This window comes from Centruroides vittatus, unplaced genomic scaffold (assembly GCF_030686945.1).
Source record: "Centruroides vittatus isolate TY-2023 unplaced genomic scaffold, ASM3068694v2 contig_466, whole genome shotgun sequence".
Classification (NCBI taxonomy): Eukaryota; Metazoa; Arthropoda; class Arachnida; order Scorpiones; family Buthidae; genus Centruroides; species Centruroides vittatus.
The window spans coordinates 25299-43548 of NW_027122260.1; the positions used below are offsets into that span (position 1 = coordinate 25299).

General features: G+C 29.8%; 1 protein-coding gene across 2 annotated transcripts in view; it reads left to right on the forward strand.

Annotated features, from left to right (window-relative positions):
• LOC136977663 (alpha-mannosidase 2C1-like) overlaps positions 1 to 18250 on the forward strand; it is a 105556-nt gene that overhangs the window by 14004 nt on the left and 73302 nt on the right. For both annotated transcript variants that reach the window (XM_067273195.1, XM_067273196.1), the window contains exons 3-5: positions 408 to 589; positions 8489 to 8619; positions 11958 to 12177. In XM_067273195.1, the coding sequence (XP_067129296.1) occupies positions 408 to 589; positions 8489 to 8619; positions 11958 to 12177 (533 nt within the window). The remainder of the gene's footprint in view (positions 1 to 407; positions 590 to 8488; positions 8620 to 11957; positions 12178 to 18250) is intronic.

The following is an 18250-nucleotide window of genomic DNA, read 5'->3' on the forward strand; positions in this document are numbered from 1 at the left end:
TTTTTAATAGAGTAATCTGTAACAAAGCAATTTAAAATAATTTATTTCAAGAGGCAATAATTACATTTCAAAAAACTTGAAAGTAGATGGGAAATTATGTAAATAAAAAGAAAAAACTTTTTCAAGAAAATTTGAGGCAAAAGAAGACAAAATTCAACAACAATGCAAATTCAAACACAAACATGTCTACAAATGCCTTACATAGATATAATAGTATGATCGTGTCATAAATGAATAAAGAAAATTATCCTTCTATTTATAGGATATAATTAAAAGATGTAGATAAATTTTATTAAATAAATTATTTCTTAATTGATAATATATATTAAAACTAATAGGAAAAAATATTATGAACTGTGCAACTATTAACTTTTCTTATATGAAATAGTTATTTTCAATATTTACAGGTGAAAGGAAGGACTTTATTATTTCGTATAATGTAACTTTAGAAGATCTCAGGCAAACTTATTATATAGAAATGGCATGCAATACATTAATTGGTGCTGGAAAACCAACAATGATATCACCACCTGATCCTGATCATTATTTTACTCTGAATATAGCAGAAATTGCTGTTTTTGATAGACAGGTAATTAGTTTTTGGAATATATTTCAAATTAATTTCAGAAGTAACAATTCATAATTTCATACATAGTTGAAACAAAATCAAAAAATTCATATCAAAATTAATAAATTATATTTTAACCAATTAGAAATTAATTATTCATGAACTTGACATTAGAAATAGGATATGGTACTATTTGTGATAACTTGATTAATTTTAATTAATACAATTTATTTAACCCTTAGCCTGCCGTTTGCCACGCCCCCTTATTTTGTAAAACGGCCAAGGTCAAAATAGGTGAATCAGGCAATATTATTTTAAAAATTCACTAAAAATTAAATTATTATTTTATTCATATGAAAAAAATCACATATATTTATCAATATAGTTAGTTTTAAATACGACACATTTCGATAATGTTTGTTTGAAAAATTTATGAGAAAAAAATATATATATATGATAACTGACATTCAGACTTGAAAATTTGTTACTATTTGTCAAAATTAACATTGTCTGGTTACTTCATTCTTATTGTCACTAAGCCAATACGATGTACAATATTGTTCTGTACAATTTGATATAACATTTATGCATGTACGTTTATTCATTGTGAAATAATCGCACATTATATCAAACATTTGTTTGAAATCTGAACTTTATTCTGCTTTCAACTAATATAATGAACTAATATACTTTATTCATTTTATATCAAACAAGATTATTTATTTTTGTAATAAACATATGATTACCAGTAGCAATAGATGTAACATTTGCTGATATTTTAGATTTAAAAAATAATTAAAAATTAAAAATTAAAAAAATATATAAAATATCGGAACTGAAGGTCATAACTTGAATATTTATGATGCATTAACATATTATAGCCGAATAAACTTATTATAGCATTAATGAACTTATTATAGTAATATTATTGTATGAATATGCTAAAAATAAAATAAAAAATTATCAGAAAATGAAAAATTAAGGAAAAAACATTGATAATTAAAATTTTTTACATCGACAAAACACCACCTGGACAAAAATATGTGAAACAGACGATAAACAAGACGATACCGTCAAGTACTGACATCTGTTGTCGATAAATTTTATAAAAATCGATTTTTAACAGGGTAACGATGAATCGGTACCCTGGCCGTTTTGCGAAACAGTTAGGGTAACGATAGATCGGTACCCTGGCCGGGAAAGGGTTAATAAGAAACTAACTATTGTTTAATTCTTAAATTATAAGATAGCATACCTAGTGAAAATGCTATTTTTTCCTTTTTAATTAAATTGGGATTTATAGTACATTAAATAATATATGTAACTCTTCTGGCTCACTATTCTGGAGAACTTCTTACCAGTTCTTTCCTTAAATTTTAGTTGCTAATAAACATCATTCGATTCTTCTTTCAACTTTTCATTTGCCAGAATGTATGAGTACATACATTTTTTACATTTTTGACCACTGTCCCTCATCAGCTGGCTTCATATATCTGCTTTCATATTAATACATAATTTAAAAACACCATAAAACTTTTCTTAAAATTTTAAAATTCTTAATTTTAAAATCTTAAAATTTCTTCAAATTTTAATTTCCTTGATTTTCTATTTTTTTTCAATGTTTATTTTTAATATTGGGTACCATGTGTATTCTTTATAACACAGTTGTTATTAATTTTGTTTTTAAATATTTTTTTAATAGTCTAAGGAAGACAGCTAGAGGTCAGGATCAAGGAGCATGTAAGAGCAATTAAGTATGTATGCTTATCACAACTTTGTAGTAGCAACTCATTGTAATAGAGAAAGTTGTGAAATCAATGTAAATGCTATCAATGTTTTAAAATCAGAATGTAATACATTTAGGAGAAAATTATACAAATATTTAGAGATTATAAAAATTAAAAACAAAGTGGACAAACTGTGGTATGAAGATGGATAATACATGTTACACAATATTAAAAATAGATGTTGAAAAAATAGAAAATCAAGGAAATTAATAATTATTTTAGAAGGAAAAGTTCTAATTTTTAGTGTTTTAAGAGTGTTTTTTAGGAAAAATTTTTCAGAGAAAGCAGGTAAAAAAATTTCACATGACCAAAAAGTTATTCCTTGAAGTGTTCAAAGGAGGGAATTGGTTAAGTGTTTGAGGTTAGGTTTTAAGAAAAAGTTTTATGGTGTTCTTAAGTTATGTATTAATGTGAAACCAGATGTGTGAAGCCAGCTGATGAGGGACAGTGGTCAAAAATGTAAAAGATGTATTGTACTCGTACATTCTGACAAAAAGAAAAGTTGAATGGAAAATTAAATGATGTTTATTAGCAACTAAAATTTAAGGAACGAACTGATAAGAAGTAGTGAAGATCCTTACGTAATCCGTTACGATCTTTACGATGATCCGTCTCGGGTTAGTTCTTACAACCCGAGAATGCTCTTACGTTGGTTCGTAGAAAACCAACGTAAGAAACCAACGTAGAAAAGTACACCTCCACACTCAGTTCAGTGAATATTTACAGTTTATTTACAAAACAAATATTTACAGGATGTACAAGTTTGACAACATTACACACACGATGCAACAAAGGTGTGATATCTCACGTCGGCTTGTCTATTGGGGACTGTTAGACTCCGGGAAAACTCAGGTTGCTTTGCAGAGTTGGCTCAACCGTGTGGCCGTCCGGTCTCTACACTAACCCTTCTCAGAGGAATTCCTAAGAGGAGAACGCTCTCTCTACACCTCCCGGGCTTCCTAAGTGTCAGAGACTACCATGTATCCGGTCTCTCGCCCTTCTCCCCGTTCCTCTCGCCACCCTTACAATTTAAGGGATTCCACGGCGACAACTTGCGACCATTCGGGTCCTTCCTTTCCCCTGGGAGCTTCCAAAGACGTCCGCCCTACTCCCGACGATGTAGCTTACAGTCGCGTCCGTCCCTTGTTTACATTTTTTCCAAGCCGACCCACACGTGGCAAACACATTTACGTGTACCCCTAAACGTAGACGCTACTCCTTTGTTCTTCCCGGCCGTTTATAGCCCCAACGCCAGGTGGGACCAATTATCTCGGTCGCGTGACTTTTCGACCTTCTACGCTAAAAGCGGACCTTTACAGAAGTCCTTCAGAATAGTGAACCATAAAGGTTACACATATTATTTAGTGTATTACAAATAATAACATCTTAAGCCTGATGAGTTTATAATATATCACCAAACGATCGCCTAAATATCAGACTACAATATGGCTAGTAAATGATTAGCGCAAAGTAATTTGTCACTAGAGGTAGATGTTAGGCACCATCTCTTAAGTAAATTAATAATTATAATTAAATAAATAAATAAATAAATTTAGAACCTTCTGGAATAAAAGAACTGACCCGGAGCGGGGCTTGAACCTGCAACCTCCGCTTGCCGTGCGGTACGCTTGCCAGTTACGCCACTCGGACCCCAAGCGAGTCTTCGCTTCCAGAAGTATAATAAACCTCTCTGGGTAAAGCGATAGCTGGCTGAGTGCCATTGTGGAGTTGGTATTAGGCCGTGGGCGTAGGAGTCGTCCCCAGCCAGCGCCATATTTAACCAAGTAAGGTTATATCTAAATTAATATACTTCTGGAAGCGAAGACTCACTTGGGGTCCGGGTTGCATAACTGGCAAGCGCACCTCATGGCTAGCGGAGGTTGGGGGTTCAAGCCCCGCCCTGGGTCAGTTCTTTTATTCCAGAAGGTTCTAAATTTATTTAATAATTTATTTATTTAATTATAATTATTAATTTACTTAAGAGATGGCACCTAACGTCTACCTCTAGTGACAAATTACTTTGTGCTAATCATTTACTAGCCATATTGTAGTTCGATATTTAGGCAATCGTTTGGTAATATAGTACAAAAGAAAGAACAACCAGTAAATTATAGAATGAGATATATAGTTTTGTTAAAATATCATATTCAAAGTTTATGATTATAATTAGACCTGCACAAAGTGGTAATTCTTATTGAAATAATTTTGAATTTATTCTTTTGCAGCTAAATTTTTACAAGAGGAAATAAGCTACAGTGTTTTATAAATAAGATTATAATTTTAAAATGCTTATTTAAGAAATAAACTATTTGTAATGAACAATAATTGCATGTGATACAACAGAAATTACACTCAGCACAGATAAATAATCAGAAATAATACTTAACCACCTTATGTTTGCTGAGAAATATTTATTTAAATATTGACAAACATTTTCAACCTATTTTATAGGCCATCTTTAGGTGTGGAAAACAGAATATTGACCATTACAAAATGGAGCATTCAAAGGATTTCAAACATTTTCATTTAAACATATATTTGAAATACAAATATGAATCATATCATTTTCTAGTTGAATAAACTTATCAAAATAACAAATAAATAAATAAGAAACAAAAATAAGATTAAAAAACTTAAATAAATAAAGAATACAAAGTATTGGGTTGTTCGGAAAGTTCGTAGCGATTTTTGATAGCCGACAGTTGAGACACCGATTGACGCAAAAATGATTAGAATTGTACAAATCAATGAATATTACAATAAATGACCTTGAGACGCGTCCGTTACAAAAAAACCGTTAAGATTATTCAAATAGCGTTTAATTTGGCTCATTGCAAAAATGGATGCGAACAACGTGCATTATCGACACTTGTTTCTTTTCTTTTTTCGTAAACGCAAAAATGCTGTACAAACAGCAAAAAAGATATGTGATGTTTATGGTGGGAGTGCTGTATCAGAATCAACTGTTCGAAAGTGGTTTGCAAAATTTAAAACGGGTAATTTCAGCCTTGAAGATGCTCCTCGCTCAGGAAGACCTCCTGTTATTGAAGAGGACCAAATCAAAGCATTATTGGATGAAAACCCTCATTACACAACTCGAGAGATTGCAGACATAGTGAAGTCATCAAACAGTACTGTATTTCAACATCTAAAGAAGCTCGGATACGTGAATCGTTATGACATTTGGATACCTCACGACTTAACGGAAAAAAACTTACTGGATCGCATCTCCATTTGTGATTCTCTTGAAAGACGAAATGAAAATGACCCTTTTCTGAAGCGTTTAGTGACAGGTGATGAAAAGTGGATCATTTATAACAACATCAGCCGAAAACGATCGTGGGGTAAGAAAAATGAATCACCATTAAAAACTCCAAAGGCCGGTCTTCATCCAAAGAAGGTCATGCTCACTGTCTGGTGGGATTGGAAAGGAATCCTGTACTATGAGCTGCTTCCACAGAATCAAACAATTGATTCTGATAAGTATTGTTCCCAATTGGATAAGCTGAACATGGCAATTAAAGAAAAACGTCCGGAACTGGCCAATAGAAAAGGCATTGTGTTTCACCAAGATAATGCCAGACCTCACACGTCTTTACGAACACGCCAAAAATTATTGGAACTAGGCTGGGATGTTTTACCCCAACCCCCTTACTCACCCGACCTTGCCCCGTCGGACTACCATTTGTTCCGTTCTCTACAAAATTCCCTTCATGATAAAAACTTTGATACTTTGGAAGCTTGCAAAAACCACGTGGATCAGTTTTTCGCGGAAAAAACTGGAAAGTTCTACGAAGAGGGTATCATGAAGCTGCCCCATAGATGGCAACACGTCATTAAAAACAATGGCGCATACATAATGGAATAAAAGTATATTTTTAGTATTAAAACAATTTCTTTTATTTCTCTTAAAAATCGCTACGAACTTTCCGAACAACCCAATATATTGTAAAAATGTAAGGGAATTAGAGGTTTTTATATCTGAATTTTTATTTCTTTTTTATGATGTATTTCCAGGCTGAAGATAACCCTTGTGTATGTGTCGCATACCTGTGTAATGGACAGATGCCTTAAAGACAACAGATACAGTATAGAAAGGTTATCTTCAACCTGGAAATACATCATAAAATAGAAATTAAGATATGAAAACTCCTAATTCTCTTACATCCTCACAATCTACTTTTAAAAACTTAATAAAATAAATATTACAATCTTACAAACTTAAAATAAATGAAGAACACAATCTTATTTTTAATGATCAATAGGGTGTTTCCCACGCCAAATATTATATTGTAAACTGAAGAAAAACACTGAGATCGGCGTTATACTTAGTATGTCCTTTTTCCGCAAGCACTTTCGACACACGAAAACGAAAACGAAACTTAGTGAAAAAATTGAATGGAAAATAATCCGACAAAGAACAGAACACTTAATAATTTGAATTAAAACTTTTTTCCAAACCGTTAGGAACACGCATCAAACCTTCAAAATGTTCAAACTAGAACGAACTGCAAGCTCCGTGACAGGCGTAGCGGCGCATGTGTGGATCCAGGCTCACCCTACGTGTTTGCTGTGGGATTTTTATCGTTGTTTAATCTCTTGTACAGCGTGACCCATACACTGGATAGGTCGAGTGTGGGAGAGTTGCATGCCTCCAAGGTGGTAGTTAGTAGAGATTCCCATATAAAAACAATTTTCCGATTATTACATTTCTTGAGTATGATTGACTGGGGTCATAGCGGGTTGTAACCCTGCTCTAGCACCTTCCTTGATAGCACCTTTCTTGAAACCACACAATATATCGGAGCCACTACTAGAATGCTTGCCAGCCGGCTTACGGAGCACCAAGAAGATATTATGAGGGGAAGACACACTGGAGAGCTATCAAGAAAGGTGCTAGAGCAGGGTTACAACCCGCTATAACCCCAGTCAATTATACTCAAGAAATGTAATAATTGGAAAATCGTTTTTATATGGGAGTCTCTACTAACTACCACCTTGGAGGCATGCAACTCTCCCACACTCGACCTACCCAGTGTATGGGTCATGCTGTACAAGAGATTAAACAACAATAAAAATCCCACAGCAAACACGTAGGGTGAGCCTGGATCCACGCATGTGCCGCTACGCCTGTCACGGAGCTTGCAGTTCGTTCTAGTTTGAACATTTTGAAGGTTTGATGCGGGTTCCTAACGGTTTGGAAAGAAGTTTTAATTCAAATTATTAAGTGTTCTGTTCTTCTTTGTCGGATTATTTTCCATTCAATTTTTTCACTAAGTTTTGTTTTTGCCTGATGATGACGTCCATAAGTGCGTCGAAAGTGCTTGCGGAAAAAGGACATACTAAGTATAACGCCAATCTCAGTATTTTTCTTCAGTTTATAATCTTATTTTTTTTGTTTCTTATTTATTTATTTATTTGTTAAGCTTATCAATTATAAAATCATATTAAGATTCATATTTGTATTTTAAATATATGCTTAAATGTAACATGTTTGAAAATTCCATTCTTCAAATGTTTCATTATGTATTAGTCAATATTCTGTTTTCCATACTTGAAGATAGCCTGCAAAATAGGTTCAAAATGTTTGTGAATATTGAAATAAATATTTCTCAGCAAACATAAGTATAATTGTTGTTACTGAACAGTTTTGACCTGGTCACCCACACAGGGAATGTTGTTTCAATGTGTTGCTGTTCTCTAAGACAATGGTCAACTTGTATTCTCTGCAGATTAGAGAAACATTAGCTTACAAAGCTAATGGTAACATAGAGAAGAGAGTGATCTCTACAAGTTTTTAAAATATACTATTGTGTAATGTGTAACAAAAACATCCAGCTTTACTACATTATGTTGTCGATGATTAATTATTACAGCTTGATAAACTTAATATCCAACACAAAAGTAAATGTTATTAGTTAACTAAGTAGTCATAATCAAATTTCAATAAAAGAAATAAGATTCTAATTTCTATCTTCTTTAATTAGAACCTTCTAATGGCTAATTAAGTTGGAAGAAAATATTGTTGTGTGTGTGAATTTTATATTAGATATTAAGTTTTAGTTGAAATTTGTTATTAAAAAGTTGTTATAATTATAACAACATTCATACATGTTATGTCTCTTGTTTCTAGGTATATAATCTCATTATTGATTTAGAAGTCATGCTGGACATGGTGAAAAATCTCTCATCAGATAATCCTCGTGGATATGATGCAATGCATACTGCCAATGAAATGATCAATATTATTCAAACTAATGAAGGGTATGATGCTAATAATTTTATCTAAATTTATTAAAATTTAGATAAAATTTATTAAAATAATTTATTATTAATTTATTAAATTTATTAAAATATTTGAAAAAGGAAATATTTATAAATACATTCAGATTGCTATTTTTGATTCTTAAAAGTAATTTATTTTCATTAATATATATTGAACCTGCATATCTCAAACATGTTTATCTTGAAAACCTCTTTATCTCAAAATTTATTTTTTCCTTGCATTTTCAGCCTAAATTCAATATATTTTCCAAGTTTATTTCAAATAATTTTTTCCCAAAACTTTTATATCTCAAATTATGGAATGAAGTGTCAGTTACAATTTCAAAGCCCAGCAATTACATTTTGATAGCATAAACTGTACTTGAGAAATATCTCTTGCAGTACAGTACATAGTTGCAATTAATGCTGCTTTTTCTTCTGATTGGCTATGTGTTTAGGTTGTTTAGGGCAATGTGACATATGGATGATGGACAAAACATAAGTAAAATTACAGTCAACAAGATACTACTAAACCCTGTCCTACTTGAGAAAGAGAGTTTACAAGTTTAAAGATATACTACCTCAGCTTGTGTAGCTAGAGTTGATTCTTGGTCGCATGCGGGACGTTGAATGGCGGTAAACCAGCGGTGAAAGTTCAGTGAGGAGGATGACTATGGGTCTTGGCGGGAACTGCGGTGCACAAATTAGAAGATTGTGTGATGAGTGACTTGGATTCGGGAGTCAAGAGAAATCTTGGCAAACTCCTCGATCGGAGAAAATTGTCCTTTTTCATCCCCATATTTCGACCAATAACAAATCTTGATTTTTGACTGCTAATGGGATGTGTTGGGGATGAGTAGAGGAGGTGGACAGCCAAATGGTGGTCAAACTTTGAAGATAAGGGATTGTAAAAGAGAAGTTATTTCCCTTTTTGTCATAAAAGTGAGAAATGTACAGTAGAGCGTCATTTATCCGAATCAATTGGGGACTGGAGTTGTTTGGATAACTGATTTTTTCAGATAACCGATTATGTACGAAAAAATATATTAACCTATCCGATGTTAGAATTTTTCTCTGTTGCGTGTTGCTTCGTGTTGAATTTTCATCGATTTTAAGCCTAACGAAAATTTTTATAATAATAATTGAGGCTATTGTATTGTTAAAAATTATTTATTTATTTTGTACAAACAAAATAAATATATTGAAAAATATAAAAACAAAAAAATTATATTTTAGAAGTTAATCTAGTATCAAAAACATTCGATTCAGCACGACACAGTCCGACTGGAAAGCTTTTGGATAACAGACGTTTCAGATAACCGGTTTTCAGATAAACAACGCTCTACTGTACTTTTTTTAACGTAAACAGCATGTGGGCGAAATTTATTTCTCATGCTAATTTAATACCAATTTTGAAGAAAAATATTACTTTCTCATGTAAATGGAGAAAACTATGATAAAATTTTTATTGAAAAAATAATGAAGGAAATGATGTAGAGTCTCCATTATGGGGGAGATTCTTGATCAAAACGACTCAAAAATCTAGGTCAATGTATTTAACTTCTTATTTAATTAAATTAATTAAATAATTTTTGTGCTTATTCTCATACTTTTATATTTTAGGACATCCATTTCAAGCCTTATTATGCTTTTATACAGTGAACATTAAGAAACTGACTGATTTTCAAAGTATGCTTTGGATCATTGGCATGCTGGAAAACAAACCCTTGATATCTTAATCTTACTCTGACTTTAATTTTCTTACTGATTTCTGAACATTGTTATTTAAAATCTATTTATACACATATTGATTCATTTTGCTATTTGCTATTGAAGAGTTCCAACAGTATTTGCAGACATACAACTCCAAATAGCACTAAACTGTCTTCACATTTCACTGTAGGGATCAGATTTTTCATTTTTAAAGATTCTCCAAGTTTTCTCTGTACTTCCCAGCAATCATTTGAACCAAACACATTGAATTTGGATCATCTGACCTCAAAATTGATTTCCAAAATGTTATTGATTTTGTATAAAACTCTTTTACAAACTTTAACCTCTACTGCTGTTTTTTTATAGCTATAAAATTTCTATAGTTACTTGCTTTTAAAGTTTTTCTGACAGTTTCTGCAGATGTACTCCACATTCTATAGATGTCTCAATAGCAATCTTAGGAGCAATTATTCTTGGATTTTTCTTCACTTTTCTGACAATTACATGAGACAGCCAACAACAGTTACATAGGACAGCCAATTCAAGCCTTATTAACTACACTATTTGTTGTAAGGAATTTCATAATGGTATCTTGAATTGTGGATTTTGGAATGTGAAAGTATTCTGCAAGGTTTTGCACAGATTTCCTCATTTGCTATTCCTTAATAACAAGCCCTTTAATTTGTTTGTTTTCATTGTTCACAATAACAAAATAAAACAATTTAAGTATGAAATAAATTCTTTAACTCATTTGTTGTTACAAGTTATTGTAAACATGTTTTTAAGCAAATGATATGACACAGATACTTTTGTGACCTAGTGTAGGTAATAGTTAAATCCTTTGGCATTACATAATAAAAATTAAATTCAAATAAAGTTTATAATAATAAATTACAATATTTTTATTGATAAGATTTACAGAAATATTCTTTTAGCAATGAATATCCAAAACCTATCATATCCACTATATATATCTTTTATAATAATAATGGGAGTTGGCAAATTGTTAATATGATGAAAATAAATCACCATTGAACAAACTGCACATGGACAGCCCAAAACCAGGATAATTTTATTATGATGATTTACAAATGAATTTTGAACACATTTCCATGCCATCCTTCTTCTCTATTAAAAAAAATCAGTAATAACCTTTGTAAAAACCTATTGTTACAACATTTTTTAAAGTAGTGTACAAATAGTGTTTTAACCTAATAAATTCAATGACAGTATTGATCTCAAAATACCACAGTACAATAAACTTTCTTTAGACATTTGTATGATATACTACTATTTAGTCCACTCTCAACAAAACTCTAGTAACATACCACAAAATTGTTTCTTTAAAAGTCATGGAAAACATTTTTAAAGAATATAGTTGTGATTACATATGAAACTCAACGATATGAACTAAAGACTGAATATGAATATGAATTTACAACTCTAAATTTACCAAACTCCCAAATTTTTGAATTTTTAAATAAAAGAAATTTTTTACTTTTTGTAAATTTTGTTTGATATGCCATATTTAATATATATTACATACATGTATATGTGCACTAAATTTTTAAAAATTAAAATAATAGAACTTTTACTTTATGAAATAAATATTTTTGTTATTTCAGTTCCACTGATAGTTTTGACAAAGCTAGGCATATAGCCAAACTGTTTTTCTCTCAAAGAAATGGTAATTCACAGCATACCATACTGGCAGTGGGAAATTGTCATATAGACTGTGCCTGGCTCTGGCCATATGAAGAGACTGTTCGAAAATGTGCACGAAGTTGGGCCTCTGTAATAAGGTTGATGGAAAAGTATTCAGATTTTAATTTTGCTTGTTCACAGGTAATTAAATTTGTAGAAATATAACTGAAATTATTCTGTTATTAAAAATTATTAAAAATTATGAATTTTGTAGTGCATTAGAATATTTAATCTAAAGTAACTTAAAACTAAAAGCTGTATTTATAACAAAAGTTTTAGGTTTACTATGATTCTAGAATTTAAATATTTCTGGAAATAAAAGTATTCAAATGCTTTCACAAAAATAAAATTCAATTTCTTGCTTAAATTTGGAAGATAGTAGGAGTGTTCAAAAAGTTTTGGAAATGAGTCAAAAATTAAAACAGGTTTGGATATAAATAAATTTATTAACAGTTTCCAAAATAATGCCCTTAAGCTTCACAATACACTTTCTCCAACAATTTCCCTTATTCAGAAACATTTAGAAAATTAAACTTTCTTAAGGATTGCAAAATACTCTTAATTTGTCTTGTATGAGTTCTATTGGCTCAAATTTTTATTTTTGAGTTAATAGAATTTATACATTTGTTAGTTTTGGGAAAGAGAAAAAGTCATTAGGAACTAGTAGTGAAAATTTAACCTGCTTTTTTCAAAGTTGAAAAAAGTTAAAAGGAAAATGGTTTCAGTCAATAGAACTTGTGCAGTCATATAAGATGAATAAAAGAATTTTTCTGTTCCTGAAAGAAGCCAATTAATTTAGATGTTTTCTAAAGTTGAGAAATTGTTGGAGAGAGTGCATTGAAGTTCAGTGATTATTTTGAAAGATTGTAAAAAATTTATTTAATATTTAACATGTTTCGATTGATTGATTGATTTCTGGAATCTTTAGAATATTTACATAACTTGAAAATAGAAAAGCTTTTATAGTATGTGTAGTATATTTATACAAATATATATTATTAAAAACCAAATTCCAATAACAAAAGTTCTTTAAATGTAGAAGAAAAAAAAATATTACTATAAAAAATATAAAAATATTTCCTGTATTAACCCCTTCCGCTGCGCTTTTTTTTAAAATTTTTTGAATTAATTATGTTTAATTACATTAAAAAATATTAAAAACGAAAAAAAAAACGAAAGAAATGTGTTAATTTTGAAGAAAACACTTCAAAGTACAATTTCCTTTTTCTCGCCTTAGCGCGAAACTTGACACCGATGAGTCATTGTTTACACAGCTGGATGACCTTGAGAACAGCTGGTGTCCTGTTTCGCGGGACATTCTCATGAAACTCTCGGGAGGAGAAGGGTAAAAAGTAGGGTGAATACTAGATGGCCGGATATTTCAAAACTTTTTTTTAAAATTACGATTTTAATTGAAATTTCCGACCCCCCCCGACTTAATTAAACGTAATTATAAAATCTATTAATTAAAAAAATTAAAAAACTATCGGATGTTGTTTTTACATCAGAAAATAGCTTTAAATAACTTTACCGAAGTAAAATCGGTGCGCTAGAAGTTTAGAAGGATAAATAAAGTTCTATAAAAAAATCCCATAAAAAAACAATTAAGCGTTAATTGCCCATCATTAAGGGTTAATTAAAATCGCAATAAAATTTTTTCGCGCAGGAAAAAATTTTTCAAAAAAATTGGGGACTGAAAATACATCCGAAAGTCCAAAAAAACATTTTTTTTTCGCCGATTTTTTTTCTCCGAGGGTCTAAAACACCATTTTCTGTGTAACGCTATGTAAACCGATCGAACTCAGTTCGATTGCGGGTACGAAGGGGTTAAATATTACCAAGTACAGTGGGTGATTGGTTAACAAACAGTTCAGACTACGAACAAATCGGATAACGAACACTTTCGCAAAAGATTTTTATGTTCAGATAATGAACACCTCACAGAACAAGCACAAAAAGTGACGTAAAATAATTAATACCGATTGGTCTTTCCTTGTCTTCAGGCTACAATTTGAGACTTTTTGGTGCACGGGATACGTCAACATTGATGCTCAACCCAGTATATACTGATCAGCAGTGTTCCTCTGACCTTTGAAACTCTCCCTTGTAATTCCAGCCTTTCATTTTTCTGACAGAAAGAATTTTTTATAGTATTCGCGAGACTGTCAGGCGGGCACTCGTTAAGTTTTGCATCGGTTTTTATTTTCGAAAGGTGAGAGTACAATAGCAAAGGTAGAGAGTGAGCAGAAAATGTCTGATGTTACTGGGCAGTATGGCTTGATCAGGTTTACAGTTGGCCACAGTTCAATCTTTTCTAAGAAAGATACAGTATAATCAAGAAGACTCAAGCAGCTAAAGGAGTAACAAAAATCACATCTGAGAAATAAAGAACATTGTAGGGCTCATAATGGAACCTGAAATGGATCTGAAGACAGAAGAATGCCAAGAACTCTTGAATGAAGAACACCAAAAAACTTGGCAAGATATGTTTCCTTCTGAAAAAAAGGATTAATGCCAATATCTGCTATTAAACATCTTTTAAAGAAGTGGGAGGATGTCAGAACAATGATCTTAGAATGGCATCTAAACCAGGTTGAAGTTAATAGGCTTGGAGATCTTTACAATTCCAATGCTATTAATTACTTCTGAAAAATCCTGAAGAGAGACAAGCAATTGACGTTAGACAGATTCTTTAACCCCCACAAATGGAAAAAACATTGCTAATAAAAATGGAAAAAATAAAAATACAAAAGACTGTGCATATATGTATTTTTACTATTACATATAAATAAACATAGTAAGAAAGTATATATTTTTTAATTTTTGGAGTCTCCAGAATGAATTAATCAAATTCCCATAAATAAATAATCGGTTAATGAACAATTCGGATAGCAAACAAAGTCTTGGAATGGATTATGTTTGTTAACCGATCACCCACTGTAATTTTACATAGCATAAAAAACTATGCTGTTAAGCATATATGCAAATATAAATATATTAACACTATATCTTTCACTTTAAATTAGTTTCTGTCAATTATGCTATTTTAAAATTGTGATTATATATTTAGGATTTTTTTATTAAAATTAATGTTTTTCAACAGTTTTCAAGAGAGAGAGAAGGAAAGCTATTACATGATTTCCTAATCATAATTTGAATTCTTTTTTACATAAATACAGTAGTCTCAATTTGTTGAGCTCAAAAGTATGTTAGATAATCAAAAAGTTAGATAATATTGAGTATTTGATAAATTATCAAGTAAACTGGATTTTTATGCATTAGCATGTATAATATATTCTATGATTAGGCTAGATCTATTTATTGGTTATAATGACTTTTAAATTATACAATAAAACAGTTTTATTTACATCCATATTTATTTAAAAAAAATGTATATCTATGATTACAATTAAAATATATATTATTGTAAAAAGTTACCAGAGAGAATTTTTTCAAAATGTCTAAAGTCCCTCTCAAATAGTGCACATTGCTCAACCGAGATTTGTGAAATGAACTGTAATTTACTAAGATTTATTAACAAAGTATTCTTTTATTATTCAACTCAGATAATTTGAAACCTTGATTAAACAGATCTCAGTTAATCAGTATTACTGTAATAATTTAGGATCCTTACTGTATACTAAATTAGAAAATAGTGTTCCAATTTAATGTAGAATTATTTGATAGTTTTCTCAAAGCTAATTCAGTTTGTCCATTTTAGTAGCTATTTAATCTTTATTCTCTTTCTATAATAATTCTAAGTGTGACATTATTATACTCAGTACAAGTAATAAACAATTGGATGAAAAGAATATTGGAAAAATGTAAAGAAATACATTTAAATTTAACCGTATAAACCACACTCGTACCCAGCAGAATTCAATATACAAAAAACTTAAACCAACACCTTAATGTTCGCTGAGAGATTTATTAATTTAACTAACGTTTTCGGCTTACTCAATAAGCCATCTTCAGGTTTTAACTTTCGAAAAAGAAACAATATCGTTCCATTAATAGAATACAATTGTTTGAAAAAATTCAAATCATTAGTAACGGAAAAAAAATAAAAACAGAAAGGATGAACATGGTAATATAAATAAATAAATATACAAAAATAAATAAAAACAAAAAAGGAAGAAAATGGTAATATAAATAAATAAATATACAAAAATAAATAAAAACAAAAAAAGAAGAACATAGTAATATAAATAAATATACAATAAAATCGTAAAAAGATACAACAAATGGTAAAACGTTTTTTTTATCTTACATTTGTTGTATCTTTTTACGATTTTATTGTATATTTATTTATATTACTATGTTCTTCTTTTTTGTTTTTATTTATTTTTGTATATTTATTTATTTATATTACCATGTTCATCCTCTTTGTTTTTATTTTTGTCCGTTACTAATGATTTGAATTTTTTCAAACAATTGTATTCTATTAATGGAACAATATTGTTTCTTTTTCGAAAGTTAAAACCTGAAGATGGCTTATTGAGTAAGCCGAAAACGTTAGTTAAATTAATAAATCTCTCAGCGAACATTAAGGTGTTGGTTTAAGTTATTTGTATATTTTAAATTTAACATTAAATTTAAGTTTATATTTTCTTGGCTTTTTTGATTTAATTAAATCTAAGCATCTGATTTTTCAAAGACATTAAATGAAATGATAAGCCTTCTTACAAATAGAAAATAACATAAAAATTTAGATTTACTATGGTAGAAAATTGGTTTTAAAAATTGAATGATATTACTATTAATAAAAGTGAAGTTTTTCTTTTGTTGTTTTTGTAAAAGCACATTCAAAAATTATTATACTGTTTTTCTTTTATTGATTAAAGAATAAAATTATTTTTAGATCAATTATATTACAATAAATCCTCATCAGTTTGAAATTTAGGGGACAAAATAATCACAACTTCAAAATATTGAGTTTCAAATTATCTGAGATTTACAAATTTTGGTACAATGTGTCAAATGCCATGCAACTGATATAATTTATTAAGAAAATGAATACAGCTATGTATATACAATGCTAATTTTTTAAATTAATAATTAGTAGGAGTAATATAAATACTGTATAATTCAATAAGAACAAACTAAAAAATATCATACAAACAACCTTTTCACTTTCCAGCACATTTATTTAATGATTGGACAAATGCTTTTGACCTGTTTTATAGATCTACTTTAGGTCTACCTATACATGAATGCACTTTTGTTCTGTTTCTGGAACATTAGAATATTGAAAATTTGTTTAGAATGATTTTTAAATTTTGGAATTTTACAAACAAAAACATAAATAAAAAAATAAATAAAATAATGAAATTTAGAATGCTTATGAATATGAATACATGATTCAACCAACAATCCACACCATACTGGAAATAATCAGCTGTTCCACATAGAACACTAGCAACAACATCTGCTTGCCAGAATGAAAAGAGCCATGTGGCCACATCTATCTTGGGTGATGTGAAAATTAAATTTTTTATTTCTGTCAAGATTGGTGTTCATTTAAATTTTAATTTTCAGCTTACTATTTATTGTTCAATTACCATTATATTATTGTGTTACATCAGATTTTTTTGCTACCACCCACTCCTGAAGAAAATTATTGTAAATTAAATGTTGATCAGGAAGACTGACATTTATTTCTTTCAAAGAAAAAGACAAAGAACAATTACTGATAGATAAAAAGAAATGAAAAACTACAATCTATATAGAATATGCTAAGGCAAAACTCTATTTCCAATTCATAAAAAGTATTATTGTTGTATACCAAGAAATTGTGTGTGTTATATTAATAAATTTTATATAAATAAATTTATTTGCTTTATTTTTCCTATTTATTTATAATTTACTGTAACAACAAATTTTATAGCAAATATTTTACTAGGTACAACTCGTGTGTTGTTGTTGTAAAATAAGAATATTTAATATATTTGATCAAAAAAAATAAAATTTGTCAAATTACATCAAATCAATAAGTCATACAAGTGAAAATTGAATTTTCAAAGTCAAAATTAGCATATAATTATTCAAACTTAAAAATTATCATTATTGTGAGAGAATTTATTTGAAGTATGTGCTTTGCCAGAAGTGTTTTATTTACAAATTTCTAATGATTTATAAATTATCTGGAGCAATCTAAAAATAAATTTGCAATCATAAGTACAGTAGACTGTCTATTAACTGGAACTCAGGCAAC